The 15,380-nt window shown below is 42.3% G+C and overlaps 1 protein-coding gene across 1 annotated transcript; it reads right to left on the bottom strand.

Moving 5' to 3' along the window:
* Positions 1-7,574: 7,574 nt before the first annotated feature.
* Positions 7,575-14,591, bottom strand: LOC309714494 (uncharacterized protein). The gene is made up of 4 exons (XM_082547012.1): positions 14,506-14,591; positions 12,376-12,479; positions 8,808-9,488; positions 7,575-8,456 (listed from the first exon to the last, which is right to left on the bottom strand). Exons 2-4 carry the CDS (start codon positions 12,391-12,393, stop codon positions 7,779-7,781), a joined length of 1,377 nt encoding a protein of 458 aa, XP_082403138.1. The 5' UTR covers positions 12,394-12,479; positions 14,506-14,591; the 3' UTR covers positions 7,575-7,778.
* Positions 14,592-15,380: the final 789 nt, after the last annotated feature.

The following is a 15,380-nucleotide window of genomic DNA, read 5'->3' as shown; positions in this document are numbered from 1 at the left end:
TTTTGGAAATGAATTTGTATTGTAGAACTGAAACTGAATGATGAGAGGTGAAACTGAAATTATTCGAGAGCTAAATTTTTAAAGGATAAAATACGGTTTCAAAGCAAATGAATTCATTTTCAAAATATAAAACTCAATTTCAATTTAAATAAATAAATTTGAATTTCCAATTAGGCTAATTCATATTCAGTGTTTTTTTTTGGGGGGGGGGGGGGGGGGGGGTTTGGGCCTGTCCCGTTTGGCTCTTTTGCCATTAGAATTATTGTCAAAAGGCGAAGAAAGATGCCCAACGGATTTACTTTACCAAATGGACCATCCCAGCCTTGCCGTAATGGTCTATTTGATTCAACTTTTATTGTTTATTTTATTTTATTTTCACTTGCTAAATACGGGACAGACTTGACTGGGGAAAAGAAACAGGAGAAAGAAAGAGGGAAAGAAAAACAGCGGAGAAGAGGGACGAGGATAAAGGGCAAAAAACAAAAACTAACAAAATAAGCAGACAAAAAATACATATATCGATCACCTGGATCACCTGTTGAGAAAGAAAAAAGAGAAAACAAGCAGAAGAAAAAGAGAGTAACAGAATAAACAACATCATGATGATCTATGGGAATATAACAGTAAATACTAAGTGTTAAACATTATTGTGCAGCACGTATGATCGACAGCGCACAGTGTGCTTTGAGGTAGGAGCCAAAAAGGGTGTAGTTTGTGTGTGTGAGCACCCGTGTGTACACCTGTGAGCATGGACGCGCTTGTATTTAAAAGGTTCCTTCATGTAATGATCTGCTAGAGGGTGTGGGGGGGCCACAGCCCCGTCCTCCAGGGCATGAAGCAGGTATGGAGGAGATCAAAACTCCAGACATCCAGAGGCCCCCAGAACACAAGAGACCAAGGAAGACCAACAGAGGGGCAGCCGCGCCACTGTCCCAGAAAGAGCTGAGGAGAGTCCCAGATGAGGGCTCACTCAGCAGCCGCGGAGCAGAAGCCAGCAGTGACGCGCCCGTGAGCTCCGCCGGCAGCCAGCTGTGCCAGAGTGACCGAGCCCCAGGCCGAGAGGCCGGGGGCACCCCACCCTCGAAGGGGCCCGAGCGAGCCCCAGGCTCCAGGCCCCGATAAGCAGCCACCAAGGAGTGAGCCGGTGTGTACCTGGACGCCCACCCCCACCCCCAGACACAAAAACCACCAACGCACCGATGTCTGAGGGCGTCTGCCATCGGCAGGGGGAGTGGTGGTGGGGGGAGATAGGCCTCCAAACCTTGGAGGGCCTGAGATGTCCCCAGAGAGGTGGCATCTGATACCCAACCTGACATATAGACACAGACATACAGGCACACACAGACACAAACATCCATTCCCACCCTCATGCTCTCATATGCACTTACTCCACACTCAACCAACGTGGAGACAGACATAAAGAGACGCTGTACACACGATCACACTCCCCAAGCGTACTCTAAGAACCGGGTCTAGGTACCCTTGCCCCTGGAGGGGGAAACTCCACCCAGACCCAGGTGGTGTTGCCCTTTTCCCTGCGGTGGAGAGAAGCAGACCGCCCCAACTCCGCACCATCAGGGAGGCCCCACACTCCAGACCGCAGTCGGATGGCCAACTCCTCCTAGCCCCCCCGCTCCAGCAGGTCGCAGAGAACGGGGGTGAGAGAAGACTCCAAACCTCCCTCCACCCGCTCATATGTAGTGTTGATGCATGTGTGTTCTAAGGTGCATTTAAAACCCAGGAGGACATGGAGCTACCTGCCAGAGAGCAGCAGGTAAGCGCATAGTCCCTCCTGATAGCCCTCAATATCTACGTGTATTTAAAAAAACTGAGAGGTGGGCAACAACGCCAGGGGTGAGGTTGTACACCCTGATGGTCTTTTGGATTCTGTGTAGCGTGCCCACCCCCAAGGTGCTATATGTATGTGTAATGAGAGTGTGAGTAATGTGAATGTCTAAGTTGTGGGATAAAATTGAGGCACAGGCAGCCAGAAGGGGACAGAGGGGGGGGATGCCTCCCCTGCACCCTGGTGACATACCTTTACCCCAAAGCCCTGCATGTGTGGGTGATTGTGGTGGAGCGGGAAGAGGGAGGCAGCTGGAGATCGGGAGGGAAGGAAGGGAGGGGCAAGTGACCCCTCCCTGGGGCCAGCTCCCCCGCTGACCCCAGTAGGCACCCCCATACTCCGCGACCCGCCAGGGAAAGGGGGCCCAGTTTTTTTCAGTTTTTAAAAACATTACCATTAGCCAAGAGAGATTAAATAGTTGGAAGAGATGACAGGACTGACCTACAAACAGGTGAGTGTTTTTCAGCTTACTAAAACATAAGAAATTGAATTCGTGTTCAATCTTGTCTCCATTGTACTGATTAGATGTTTTCTATTTTCTTTCTTTTTTGGGTAAAAACTTGGTTTCAAAACAGAAGGAGAAAGTTTAGGAGGAGGTCACATCCTCAGCATCTCAATCAGGGTGTCTCATTTCATGTAAGTATCTCCTATTATTGTCATGAATCGCTGTGCGGCAGACAGGAGTTGGACCCAAAATGCAGGCACGAGGTTTAAACACAAAGAACTCAGCTTTATTTGCTGGCAGGAGAAAGTCATACAAAAGCAAACTAAACTCACATTGAGACATAGGGACCTCTACACAGCATGAGGGACAACACGACACTGACTCAGAGAAACACAGGGTTTAAATACACTGGGAAGTAACGAGGGGAATGAGACACAGAAGGAGGGCACAGCTGGGAGAGATCAGAACTGACGAGACAAGCAAAGCAGGACACATTCACATAAGACACGGACCATCAAAGTAAAACAGGAAGTATCACATAGAGACGCAAACTTGACATGGTGGAGACAGCAACTAAGAAACACAGAGACATAAACAATAAGGCAGAGGACTCTAAGAACCGAAAGACACAGAGGGAAACTCAAACATGCAGACACAGACTTACACAGAACAGAGGGGACACAGAGAAACATGAAGGGCAAGGGATCGAAACTAGAAACCATAGAATAACTCACACAAGTACAATAATACAAAAATCACAAAGAACTAAACATGCTGGGTCAGGAGACCCAGGACCCTGACAATTATTAAACTTTTCAGACATCTGGGTAATTCATTCATTAATTTCATTTGAAATGTATTGAGTATAATTTGAAACAAGAACTTTGTATTGTACTTTTACTGACTGTGCTGTCAGGGAGAGGGAGAGCCCCCACTCAAGCAGCAGTACACCCAGCACCTGGAGATCAATTTAATCAGAAGTGGTGCAAATTATCAGGCTGTGGGCAGTTTTGCGGCTGGACCTCAATGGATCTTTCCCACCTCATCCCAGTTGTTTGGCTGGTTGATGCCACCAGGCAACGGTAATTATGAATTCAACCCTGTTGAACAACAAAAACTTTGGTTTTCACAACACAAGTTTTGAAGGAGCAAGTAGAGAGGCTTGCCAGCAGCTAACGATCCTTTAATTACAAATATTGTAATGGTTTTTTTGTATTAAGTTTGAATCTACTTGTCTTCATGTAGCTCAACACAACAGAGTCTCAGATTTGATCTCTTCCAGTAAATAAAAGGAATGGGCTGAATTTTCAGACATTTATTTTTAACCGTTGGATTTAAGAACTATTTGAATTCAGTCGACTCTGGCTATTGTAAATACGTTTTAGTCGATCCAAAATACATACTGGGAAATCAGAGAGAGGTATTGTATAAAACATTAAGAGATGAATTCATGAAAATTTGTTTTGTTTCGGTTTATTGTACTTCCAGTATTTGTAAAAAAAATAATGTACATGAAGAATATTATCTGCCTTGCGTATGAGAAACTGTAAATAAAATGTTCGTTTCACCAATTCAAAACTAACTTTCTACATGTGGAAAGTTGGAAAGTGAGAAACCTTGGAAACTCCAAGGTTCCTCACAGCGTTACTGGAGGCCAAGGTAATGCCATCCAGAGTAAGAATCTGGTTAGATACCATATTTCTAAGATTTTCAGGACCGAGTAAAATAACCTCAGTTTTATCTGAATTTAGAAAATTAGAGGTCATCGGGTCTTTATGTCTTTAAGACATTCCTGTAGTTTCACTAATTGGTGTGTGCTTGATGATTGTTCTGTATTTGCTGCTATGACAACTAATTTTTCCTCTGGGAATAATAAAGTCTCTGTGATGCTCTCTTATATATATATTTATATGGCTATTTATTCCATGTGAAAAAAATGGACTTCAACATACCTGCCTGGAAATGTATTTTCATTCAACTGGATTATAAACAGAATGACGGTAAGTACCTCAATAAATATCTCGATGTGGGACTGACATCAGTAAATCAAGTCTAATCTGCAGATGTGCGGTGTAACAGAGACAGACACAGAGCAGGTTTGAAGCTGAAGACTTTATTCAGAAAAAACAGGGCAGAACATTTTTTATATTTTGTTTTAAGTAGAATTTAAACTCTGTTTGGGGAAAAAATCATTTAAAAGTGTGAAGGAAGTTTGTCTTCAGGGATGATGGTTTGTTTTAACTCTTCTAACCTTTACTGTTACTGCTCCTCCTGGAGCCTCCACCCCTGTTTTTACTGCTGCTCCTCCCCCTGCTTCCCCATGTACTTCCTCCTCTGCTTCTTCTCTTGCTACTATGTTTGCTTCTCTTCCTGCTGCTCCTGCCTCCACCTTTGTGTTTTCCAGCTTTTTTACTGTTTCTGCTGCTGCTGCTGCTCTCACTCTGACTCCTGTACATGTTCTGCTTGCTGCTGCTGCCTCCACCCATGTTTTTCCTGTTGGGCCTGCTCCCACTGCTGCTCCTCTTTCCCCATCTTCTTTCTCCTCTGCTGCTCTCACTCTGTCTCCTTTCCCATCTATGGTTTCCTGCCTGTTGAGGGCTAACATTGTTATTAAAGATAGTGAAATTATTATGTAGTTTTAGTTTGCATTATTCTCCTGACTTAGAAGAGGTGATAACTATTAGATTTATTAAACTGATTTGTATTACATTAGACTGCTGATTTATTGTTAATGAATGATATTATTTTATGATGCATTATACTGCTGAGGTATAAGAAATGCTGTGTGCAGAGAGTCATCACCTTATTTGTCTGATTAGAAAAGAACAGAACATACTGCACAGGAAGCCAAGGTCATAACTTAGGCTCACTGAGAGAGAGAAAGAATGTGGATGTTTAGGTTGTATGACTAGGTGGAGGGGGGCTGAAGCTATAAGAATGTGAGGAACGCTCAGACACGTCAAGATCAGGCAGACACCCTCCCGCGCTCATCTCCCCTCCGGATGGTTTATGCTCATAAAGTTTTGAATTGTATGGAATAAAATGATTGTTGATGGAGCATTTATACACAGAGTATTGTCCTTCCTTCAGCCCAAAGATCAAAAGAATTGGGAGATTTAACATCAGTCAGATTATCTAGGACAATTAAAGGATGTTGAATTTTGAAGTCACTCATGGCAGAAACACACATGAATCCCAGGACATGAACCAAATATGATCAAATGAATGAGGGCTCGTTTAGCTCTGATGGAAGCGTAAAATGTCGCTCACAAAGGTGTATGAAATGATCTGAGAGGGAGATTCCCTCCTGCCACATTTCCAAAGTGTTGATGTATGTTAAGCACTGAAAAATCACCAATTCATCAGTTTTTGAAAGTTAAAAGTTTTTACATGTTATTTGTTCTAAAAATAGAGCCGACTTTACATAGCATGTCTTCATGTTTGTTAACATGTACATGTGCTGTAACCAAAGACTGATTTGAAGTAATGGATATAATATAATGAAGTATATACTTTTATGTTAATTGCATTTTACTTTCATTGATATATTTTTTATGAATTTTGGTGTCTATGTTCTGTGCATCACATGACAATAAAAAGATTTTTTTAAACAATCTGCTTTGGATCTAGTTTTTTATAATAAGTAGAAATCTTATGTTATGGTTGACGTGGAGGACTCACACGAAGCGCCTTGAGGCGACTTTTGTTGTGATTTGGCGCTATATAAATAAAATTGAATTGAATTGAACATGCAGGAATCCGAAGTTAGAAGCTCACAAGGAATTTATTTACATGGTTCTCAGGGTGTATATAGAAAAGGTGCAGAGATAGTGCTATGTACAAAAGTGGGGGGACAGGGCTCCAGGGAAATCCAGGGGAAAAGGCACTCGCTCCTTTCAAACAATCCACGCACACAGTCAGGCTCTCTCTCTCTGACACTCACCACACAGGATACAGGTAAACAGTCCAGGGATGCGAGTCAGCAAAGAACAGCAGTCACTTCCTGGCTTAAATGCTGGCCACACTAATGAGGCTCGGGTGTTGTTTCCTCTGAGGGGCGTGGCTGAGGGCGTGAGCCCGCAATGAGTTCCGCCTCAGCGAGAAAAAGAACGAGAGAGAGAGAGAGAAAGGCAGAAACAGCTGATCAGCGCCCTGCTGATCCTGGCTGTGACATTTTAACCCAAACGTTAATTGTAATATAACCCTTGTGATGGGTTTGAGTTTCGACCCAATTTTTGGTAACCTCAGCTTGGTCAATTTAACACAATTTTTGGACAGTTATCGTAACCCAGTGTGCTGGGTCAAACCAGTAACCAAACCCTGTTAAATTGAAAAAAGCCAGCGTTGGCTCGGTCCATATTTGACCCAGCGTTTGGTTACAAATTAGATCATTTTTAACCCAGCATTTTTTCGTGTGGTATATTTGAACTGGGACGCTCTCAACCAGTTGTGCGTGCAGTAATTTAAAGACTGAAATTGTGCCTAAAAAGGATCGGATTATAATAGTTGGTGATTTTAATATTCATGTCTGTTGCCCTGATGGTCTGCTGGCTCAGGAATTTTTAAATTTATTCAGTCATTTTCCGTTTACAGTCCGTTGAAGGCCCTACACATCAGCAGGAGCACACTCATGACCTGGTGTTATCATATGGTTGTAATTGACATTTCTCGTGTGCATGAGTTTAAAGTTCACACTCCACCCCCGCCGCTGCTCTCTTCTCCTCCACTTTTATGAAGAAAATCTTTACCCTGAGATTACTTATTGGGCCCACCCCAGATGAGCTTCCAGGAAACCTGTACTCAGACCATGAACCCTGTGAACCCATTAAAAACCAGGCTCTCAAAACGTGTTCCTCAGCCCTGGTTAAATGAATCGACCCGAGCAGTCAGGCGTCAGTGTAGGAGAGCAGAGTGAAAGTGGAAGAAAGACAATTTGCAGGTTTCTTTTGAAATGTTAAAAGAATGTTGGAAATTTGATCAGAATACGGTGAAAATGAGAGAAACAGATATTTTTCTCAGATCATTGTGTTAAATTGTCATAATCGCCGTGTTCTTTAAGACTATCAGCTCTACTCTAAACAACCCTGAAAGCCTCTGCTGACACATGTCATCAGTTCCTTTCTTTCTTTGTAAACAAGGTCGAGTCTGTCAGGTCAGCAATAGTACTTCCTACAGATGACCCATCAGTGTTTATTCCATGACTGTAAACATGTTTCCATTTGTCACTTCAGTCTTTACTCTGAAATACAGGAAATGACATCATGGCTCAAAATTTTTGTCGTTCAAACAATTCTTTATTTAACATTTTTTTAACTTTATTTAATAAAATACATTCAATAAAAACTTGAGAACAGGAAACTGATTTTTACTCCAACCACTGAAAAAAAAGGTAACAACTGAACACAAACAGAGGAACAATTTATAAAGATTAACATTGAACTATAGAAACAGTTTGATTCATGGCCTCATTTGAACTTTAACTTAAACTTAAGGAGAGCCAACCTGAACTCTGTGGAGCCTGATCTCCAGGGTTTTAAGTTGGACTCTGAAACCAGAGGATGTCTCTCTCTCTTCAGAGTCACTCTGATCCTGTGATGGGAACGATTTCAGCCCTGCGTGATCGCGCTGATGTTTGCACAGAGCAGATGATGAAGTGAATGTTTTGGCACAGTGGTAACAGTGAAACAGTTTATTAGTAACGTGGGATCGTTTGTGTGCAGAGTATGAACTGAGATTACTGAAGCTCTTGTCACACTGCTCACAGCTGTAGTTTCCTTCCATGTGTGTACGTTCATGCTCGTTACGACTACCTGACTGTGAGAAGCTTTTGTCACAGTGTCTGCACTTGTATGGTTTCGCTCCTGTGTGGACTCGTTTGTGTGTTTTAAGCTGACCTGCCGTGGTGAAGGATGACCCACACTGATCACAGAGGTGCTTTTTGACCCCACTGTGAAAGAGTTCATGTTGTTTTAACTCAGCTGATGTGGGGAAGCTTCTCCCACATTCTTTGCAGTATTTCAGTTTGTCTCCAGTGTGTTTACGTTGATGTATTTTTAGGCTGGCTTGGTGACTGAAAGTTTTTCCACAGATGTCACAACGAAAGTCTTTCCCACCACCACAGCGATGACAGGGTTGAGAAGTGGATCCATCTGTGTCGCTCTGCTTCTAAACAAAGACACAAAGACAGTGTAAGTCAGTCCTTCAACACTTTTATCCTGAAAGTCGCCTGAAATAAAGAGCATCTCTGCAGGCGTCCAATTACATTTTACTGTTTCGATTAACACACTCAGTTTACTGGGCTACAATAACTACAATACTACCACCATAATACTACAGCAATACTTATTTAATATTACAGTAACATCTGACTTACACTTAAATGAAATGAAAACCTGAATAATGGCTCAGAGCTACTCTTCGGTGCAGTAGAAGTGCTAACATGCTAACACAATTTAATGAGCAGACTTGTTCCAAACAGTCAGACTGAACTTACAAGAATAAAATAAAAATACAAACCTCACAGTAACTGCACTTGTAGAGTCTCTTTCTGGTGTGGATCTGTTGGTGTTCTCTCAGGTACTGTGGAGTTTTAAAAGTCTTCTCACACAGGTCACATTGATAAGGTCTCTCCTCAGTGTGGGTAAACATGTGGTGTTGTAAGTGTGCGTCTGTTGTAAAGTATTTACCACACTGATCACACCAGTACACATCTTCTCCGGAGTGAATGCGTAGGTGTATATTTTGGCTCCATAGCCGGCTGAAAGTTTTTCCACAGATGTCACAGCTGTATGCCTTAACTCCAGAGTGGGTAACTAGATGTCTCTGTAAGTTGCTACTTCGAGTAAAAGCTTTACCACACTGATCACAGCTGTATGCCTTAATTCCAGAGTGGGTAACTAGATGACTCTGTAAGTTGCTACTTTGAGTAAAAGCTCTGCCACACTGATCACAGCTGTAAGCTTTAACTCCACTGTGGACGACTTGGTGTGTTTTTAGGGAATTCTTCCAGGAAAACGACTTTCCACACAAGTCACAGCTGAACGGTCTCTCTCCAGTGTGGATGAGCTGATGTTGCTTTAGTTTAAACTTCCAGGTAAAATCCTTCCCACACTCGTCACAGGTGTATTTTTTCTCTCTCTTTCTTCTGTGAGGTTTGTCGGCCTCCTGAGAGCGCTGACTTCTCGGTCCACGTTGGTCCTGCAGTGACAGAGATACAAGCAGAGGCAGTGAGTGAAATGCAGTCATTGAACAAACTGAAGCTTCAAACTCCCTCCATTAACACTAGTCAGGGCTCGCAAAATTTCAAAATCCCTGGTAGCCCTTTGGGCAGGGACTCAAAACAAACAAAACATGAAACACAAATTACAACATTGTATAAAAATTACAATCATCAACTCAAATACTTGGTTCTAATTGAACAGAAATTTCTATGAACTTGTAAGAACTGTGTAGAACATGAATCAGTCTGTGTCAGATCCTGAATTCAAAATTTCCACTGAAGTCACGGGTAAGAGACAGTGGAACCAAGATCTAGGACATTTGCTTTTTGAAGTTTGCAAAGACTGCTAAATTTTGCCAGTGGTAGTTCACTCTTTACAACATAGTACGCTGTTCTAAACAGATTTTTCAGGTTTATTTTTAGTATGTTATTTGCGATTGTTGTTTGTTCTGGGAAAGATATTGCAGACTGAGCAATAATGCATTTCTCATGGGTTCTAATGGGGGCCTTTCTTAAAATTACTGGTCCCAGTAACAAAGGCGCTTGTCGACTCAGAAATCGAGGGAAAACCAACAACACACCCGGCAGAACATTATGTTATTTATACAGGTGCACATAAGTGGTCCGCATGTGCGCATTCGCTGTCAAAATAAAAGACGCGCACCAGATATGAAGTTGCAACGCGCGTGTGGCGGGGCGTGGCCTGCGGTGCCGTGCAGAGATGGCGGACGCACCTGCACGGCATCCGCAATCACGCCCTGCCGAATTAAATATTGTACTGGGTCCTGTGGTTGTATTGTTGTGATAGTGTTGAGCGGGCAGCGGGAGAGCTGCAGCTCTGTGAGTATTGTGGACAGCAACCGTCAAAGCTTTAATAAAAAGCATCAAAATGCCACTGGGTCTGCCGTGTATGTTTACAGCGCGTTTGCGTCCATATAAAAAGTACTGTTTTTGTCCGCTAGAGTGGGATTTTCACGGCACATTCCGCACCACATCTCTGTGCGTTCATCATTTGTTTGAAGCCAGCTCACCTCCTGCAACCACTTTTCCGAGAATACGTGCTTCTTTTGTGGTTTGGACTCCTTCTGACATTTCTTTGGAGGTGGAGGAAAACCAAAGTAATTGCTTAAAGGAGCTTCTTCAACATCTTTAAGAGTTCTAAACAAATGTCTGTCCTCCTCCAGAAAATCTTATGTATGCAAACACGCGTTGCAACTTCTTATCTTGTGTGCGCTTTTTATTTTGACAGCGAATGTGCACCTGCGGACCACTTATGTGCAGCCCTGGTTATTTAGCTCGTCATATTGCAGCCACAGAAATTCTTTTGTCCATGAAACCATAAAGCTGCACTTTCTTTTTGCCTTATAGTCTGATTTGTCATAACTTTTCCGTTTTGTGGTAAGCTTTTCTTTGGCTGTCACTTCTTCACCCTGACCTGTCTTATTTGGCTCAGCAGAACTGAAATATATATCCTGCTGCTTTTACACACGCACTCACATAAGCTCAGCGATTCTCTGCGCGATCAACCTCTCACATGTTTAAGCTTGCTGCGGGAGATTTCACTTGTCATGTTTGCATAGTAAGCTAATGATTAATAAGACTATGTCAGAGGAATTGGTGCACAAATTATCATCACTCACCAATCAGTGCTGTCGCTCTCTATACACAGTTCGCGCGATTGCAAAGTAAAACCAAAAAACAAGCGCAAATTCAAACGCAATTTCAATATGTCACATATTGACAGTGGCTCACCGATGCCAAAGACATAATTACCCAGCTACATTTCCAAAAGAATGTAAAAGCATTGACATATATTTTTCCTTCCTATGATAGCCCGACGGGCAGGGCAGAGAGAGATTTTGGTAGCCCGACTGGAAAAATCGCTAGCCCCGGGACGTCAGGCTAGCGATTTTGCGAGCCCTGCTAGTTTTAAACCTGAAGGTGGAGTGTGGCACCAAACACCTTAAAGGTCCCCTATCCCCACCTACTGGTAGTAGTACACATTACATCCAACCTGGTGTTAAAGATAATTAATCATTGTTCAAACACTCTAAAATCATTCCCATCCCTCCTACTTGTACACAAATATTAATGCTAACACTCAGAATAGTAATAAATGTTGTGGCAGGTAATTTCAAATGCAGCGATTCTATCAGCCCAACAAACATCAGCAAACACACAAACTGTTTGTGTGCAGTTTGTCTCACAATGTGATTTAAAGACTGCAGTAAAATCCTCTGCAGGTTAGTGCAGGATAAGCAGGCAAGTTTACTGTAATGTGATGGATTTAAGTAAAGAACAGTGTGTGACTGGTGCACAGTGACTGTGGTGCTCATGTCAGAGTTAGATTACATCAAGTGTAGCAAAGATTAACTTAAACTTAAGCTCATGATGCTGACATTCATTCACTGAGCTCCACCCACATACCAACAGTTTAGTGTCTAATATAAAGACAGTGTACTGTCAGTGTAGAGAATGGAAATCAGCCAGGACAACTCATGAAACATCTGCTGACATCTGGATGAATTCACAGAGAGCAGCATGTCAGCTGATCACAGCCTGTACATTAAAAAAATCTACTGGAGCTCTCAATAGAAATGATTGTGAGCTGTGACCCTTTTCCCCACACTGAGCCACTACAGCTGATGTTAGGGTTGAATCCTGCTGAATCCCACTTTAACATCTTCCTGCTCATTTTGATGTTTAGAGGCAACGTCACCGTCTAAGATGTAGGCATTGTATACATTGTATACATTATTTCTACATTACATTAATATTGCACAAGGTTCTCTTAGTTTAGCATAAAATATACATATCAGTACTTCAGCTTTTAATGGAGTATTTCTTAACACTAGTATCTGTCACCTTCTGTGTTGAGCTCATTGTTTTCTCTGCAATGGCTGAGCTGAGTCCAAGTAGCTGAAATTTCCTCTGCTGCTCCGTCAGACTCTTCTCCTCCTCCTGATCAGCTGGGACACAAAACAGAACTTTGTTAAGCTCCACACTGCACTGAAGAGTCAAAGTGTCTCATATGTTCATCTGAGAACACACAGAACACATTTTAGCTTCCTTGGGTGGACAACTTGTTTGAAACAAACACAAAAGGTTTGAGCACCGATACCAAATTCAGCAGTATGGCACACCAGTACCAGGAGAGCAATTAACTATGTGCACGTTAGCATATGCTACTTCCGGTGCGGAAACTCCTGTGGGGAGCTTTGTTTCCGGTGTCCTATTCGCGCCTGGTTTACGGTCCAAAACAAGTTAAACAAATGAATGAATCAAGTGGCGATTTACATTTCTATAGATGTCTTGGGCATTTACCCAATATATCTGTAAATGATGTTCATCGACTTGTCGATATTTTCCCCCCGCGCCTCAGAGCAAAAGAGAAAAGGGATTCAAATGTTATATTTCTCAGCTGTCCCTCGTTTATTGCGGGTGTTATGTTCTAAAAATAACCAGCAATAGGTGAAATCAAGTAGCCAATTTTATTTTTTGACAGTGCAAAACGTTTGGTGGACATCGTGGACATACAGTACTGCACTTCAGAGTCACACTGCTAGCGATCGATGCAGCGATTCTGTACTGTACAGGAGAGACGTCACGGAGGAGATCGCCTGCAGCGATCAGGACGCAGGACACAATGTGACGTAAAAAAAAAAGCATGCAAACTTGCACTAAAAAATCCGTGAAACAGCGAGGTGAAAGGTGAACCACGTTATAGCGAGGGACCGCTGTAATTTTGAAGGTAAGTCACAACATACCCTTCGTAAATACTAATGTATAGAAACCGTTACCAGCAATCATTCATTTTTTGTGTGGCTTTTTTCACGGTTTGTTAACATGCTGTGTAGGTGTGTACTTGACTAGCTGATATCGACATAATGGGGGAAACATCTGGTTTGACTATTCTTCACCTGTAGTTTGAATGCTGAACATTTGCCTGTTTAAATCATAAGACCAGTCACTATACAGAGATGTGCTTCTGAATGTGGACGATGTGTCTTCTGCTGCAGTGATGCAGTTCTGCTTGTGTTGAGTGATGTAAACAACTGATCGATCTAAACTCTTTAAACGTCAAAATTGATCATTAGATTTTTTTATGACACAACAGCGGTGAGTGTTCCCACCTTCTGCTCTTTGTAACTTAACGCAATCTTTCCGTTTTCGAGTTTTGGACATGATTTTGGAGTATATCTTCGCAGTAGCGATTGACCGCAAAGTAAAGCTACCGGAAATGCACAACCCCACATCCGGTCTCAAACCAGGAAGTTAGCATTGTCTCGTGCACATAGTCAATTTCTCTTTGAAAAAGGCCCTGGCAAAGAACGAAAACAGAACAATCAATGGGTAGAGTGTTTCCCAACCACTGTGCCGCGGCATATACGTGTGCCGTGAGAAATGATCAGGTGTGCCGTGGAAGATTATCCTATCTGGTCAGCAAAGAGGCACAGAAAAGAAGATCAGACACCAGCGAGGGAGGATAAGAAAGACAGACGCAACAACATTGTCATCCCCTATGTAGCCGGTGTATCAGAAAAACTTCAAGCAACTTAAAGAAGTCCAGACGCTTTTCTTTGCAAGCTCCTTTGACAACATGTTGGGTCTTTTGGAGCCGGAAGTGACCTTATATGGATGAACGGTGGTGCTAGCTAGCTTGGTTAGCAAGCTGCATTCATAAACTGTGCAGGTGCCACAGAGATGCTAAGTAGCCTTAATAACAGATTAATAAAATAACAGAAACTCTGATTACAATGAGCTCATTTAAAAGCTTTCTTCTAATAAAATTATTTTCTTCTCTGTTTCACAAATTTTTTGCTGATATCTTTCTGTGAACTAGTTTATAGCAGCTTGATTTAATTTAGTCAGATTTTTTTCCCAACTGGTTCACAAAAACTTGAGAAGAGACACCGAGGAGAGCAACAGAAAGACTCATTCAGGAGCTAAACTCAAGATTAACTAAACTCGGATTAACATTAGCTCGGTGCTTACCTTTAAATCAGTCTTGATAATAATCTGAGAGAAAAACGCCATAAAGCGGGAACTCGGCTTCTTCTTCTTCTTCTTTTGGATTTTTTGGGCGGTTAAAGCTTTAAGGCGCATTACCGCCACCTGCTGGACTGGACTTTTCATGTCCCAAACATCATCAATTGGCCACAAATTTGTTGGAGTTTCTGTTAATAGAAAAGATGGAATTCAAGGATCTTGTTATTTGGTTTCTTTGTTTTCACCATTTACTCTACAATTTTCTGCCAGTGTATAGCAAACCCCACAGCTCAAATCAATGAAGAATTTAGTATTTTTAAAATGTTGCTTAAGCTGGAACCAGCAGCTATATAGGCCTAATTTTTAATCCAAACATGTGATAGAGGTTTACCACCAGGAGAAGCAGACTGTAAATAAAAGACTGTGCTACTGAAAACCGTTAGTCTGACTTTGGATTGTAAATATGTTTCCATTTGTCACTTTTGTATTTGTATATGCAGTAGCGTTTTTTGATACGGGCGACACGGGCGGTTGCCCGGGGCGGCATAGTGGTGGGGGGTGGCATCACGGGCATCGGCAAAAAAATAAATAAAATAAAAAATAGCTCGTAGCTGAGAACTCCCGCGGCAGATAGGGCGGCATTTCAACATTAAAAACTCCAAAGAAATCTAATGGCTTTCGTGTGTTGAAAATCCCTCACTCTGTTAAAAAATTGACAGATTGATTGTGCATCCAAGTTGTGTGCTAAGAAAACACATACAGATCATTCAGTTGGCTCTTACTTGCAAGACAGTTTGGACATCATTCATTTGCTATCTGATCCTCTGCTGGACGACACGAGAGGCTGAGACCACTGAAGACTGTCATCAGAACTGTCTAAA

This window comes from Aulonocara stuartgranti (genome assembly GCF_965226115.1).
Source record: "Aulonocara stuartgranti genome assembly, chromosome: 9".
Taxonomy (NCBI): domain Eukaryota; kingdom Metazoa; phylum Chordata; class Actinopteri; order Cichliformes; family Cichlidae; genus Aulonocara; species Aulonocara stuartgranti.
This window is presented reverse-complemented; position numbering and strand designations above follow the sequence as displayed.

Bases quoted from the DNA above. Each gene is read 5' to 3' on its own strand.
- LOC309714494 (XM_082547012.1), bottom strand. The intron at 8,457-8,807 runs GTTTGTATTTTT...GTCTTTGTTTAG, and splicing joins ACAAGTGCAGTTACTGTGAG to AAGCAGAGCGACACAGATGG.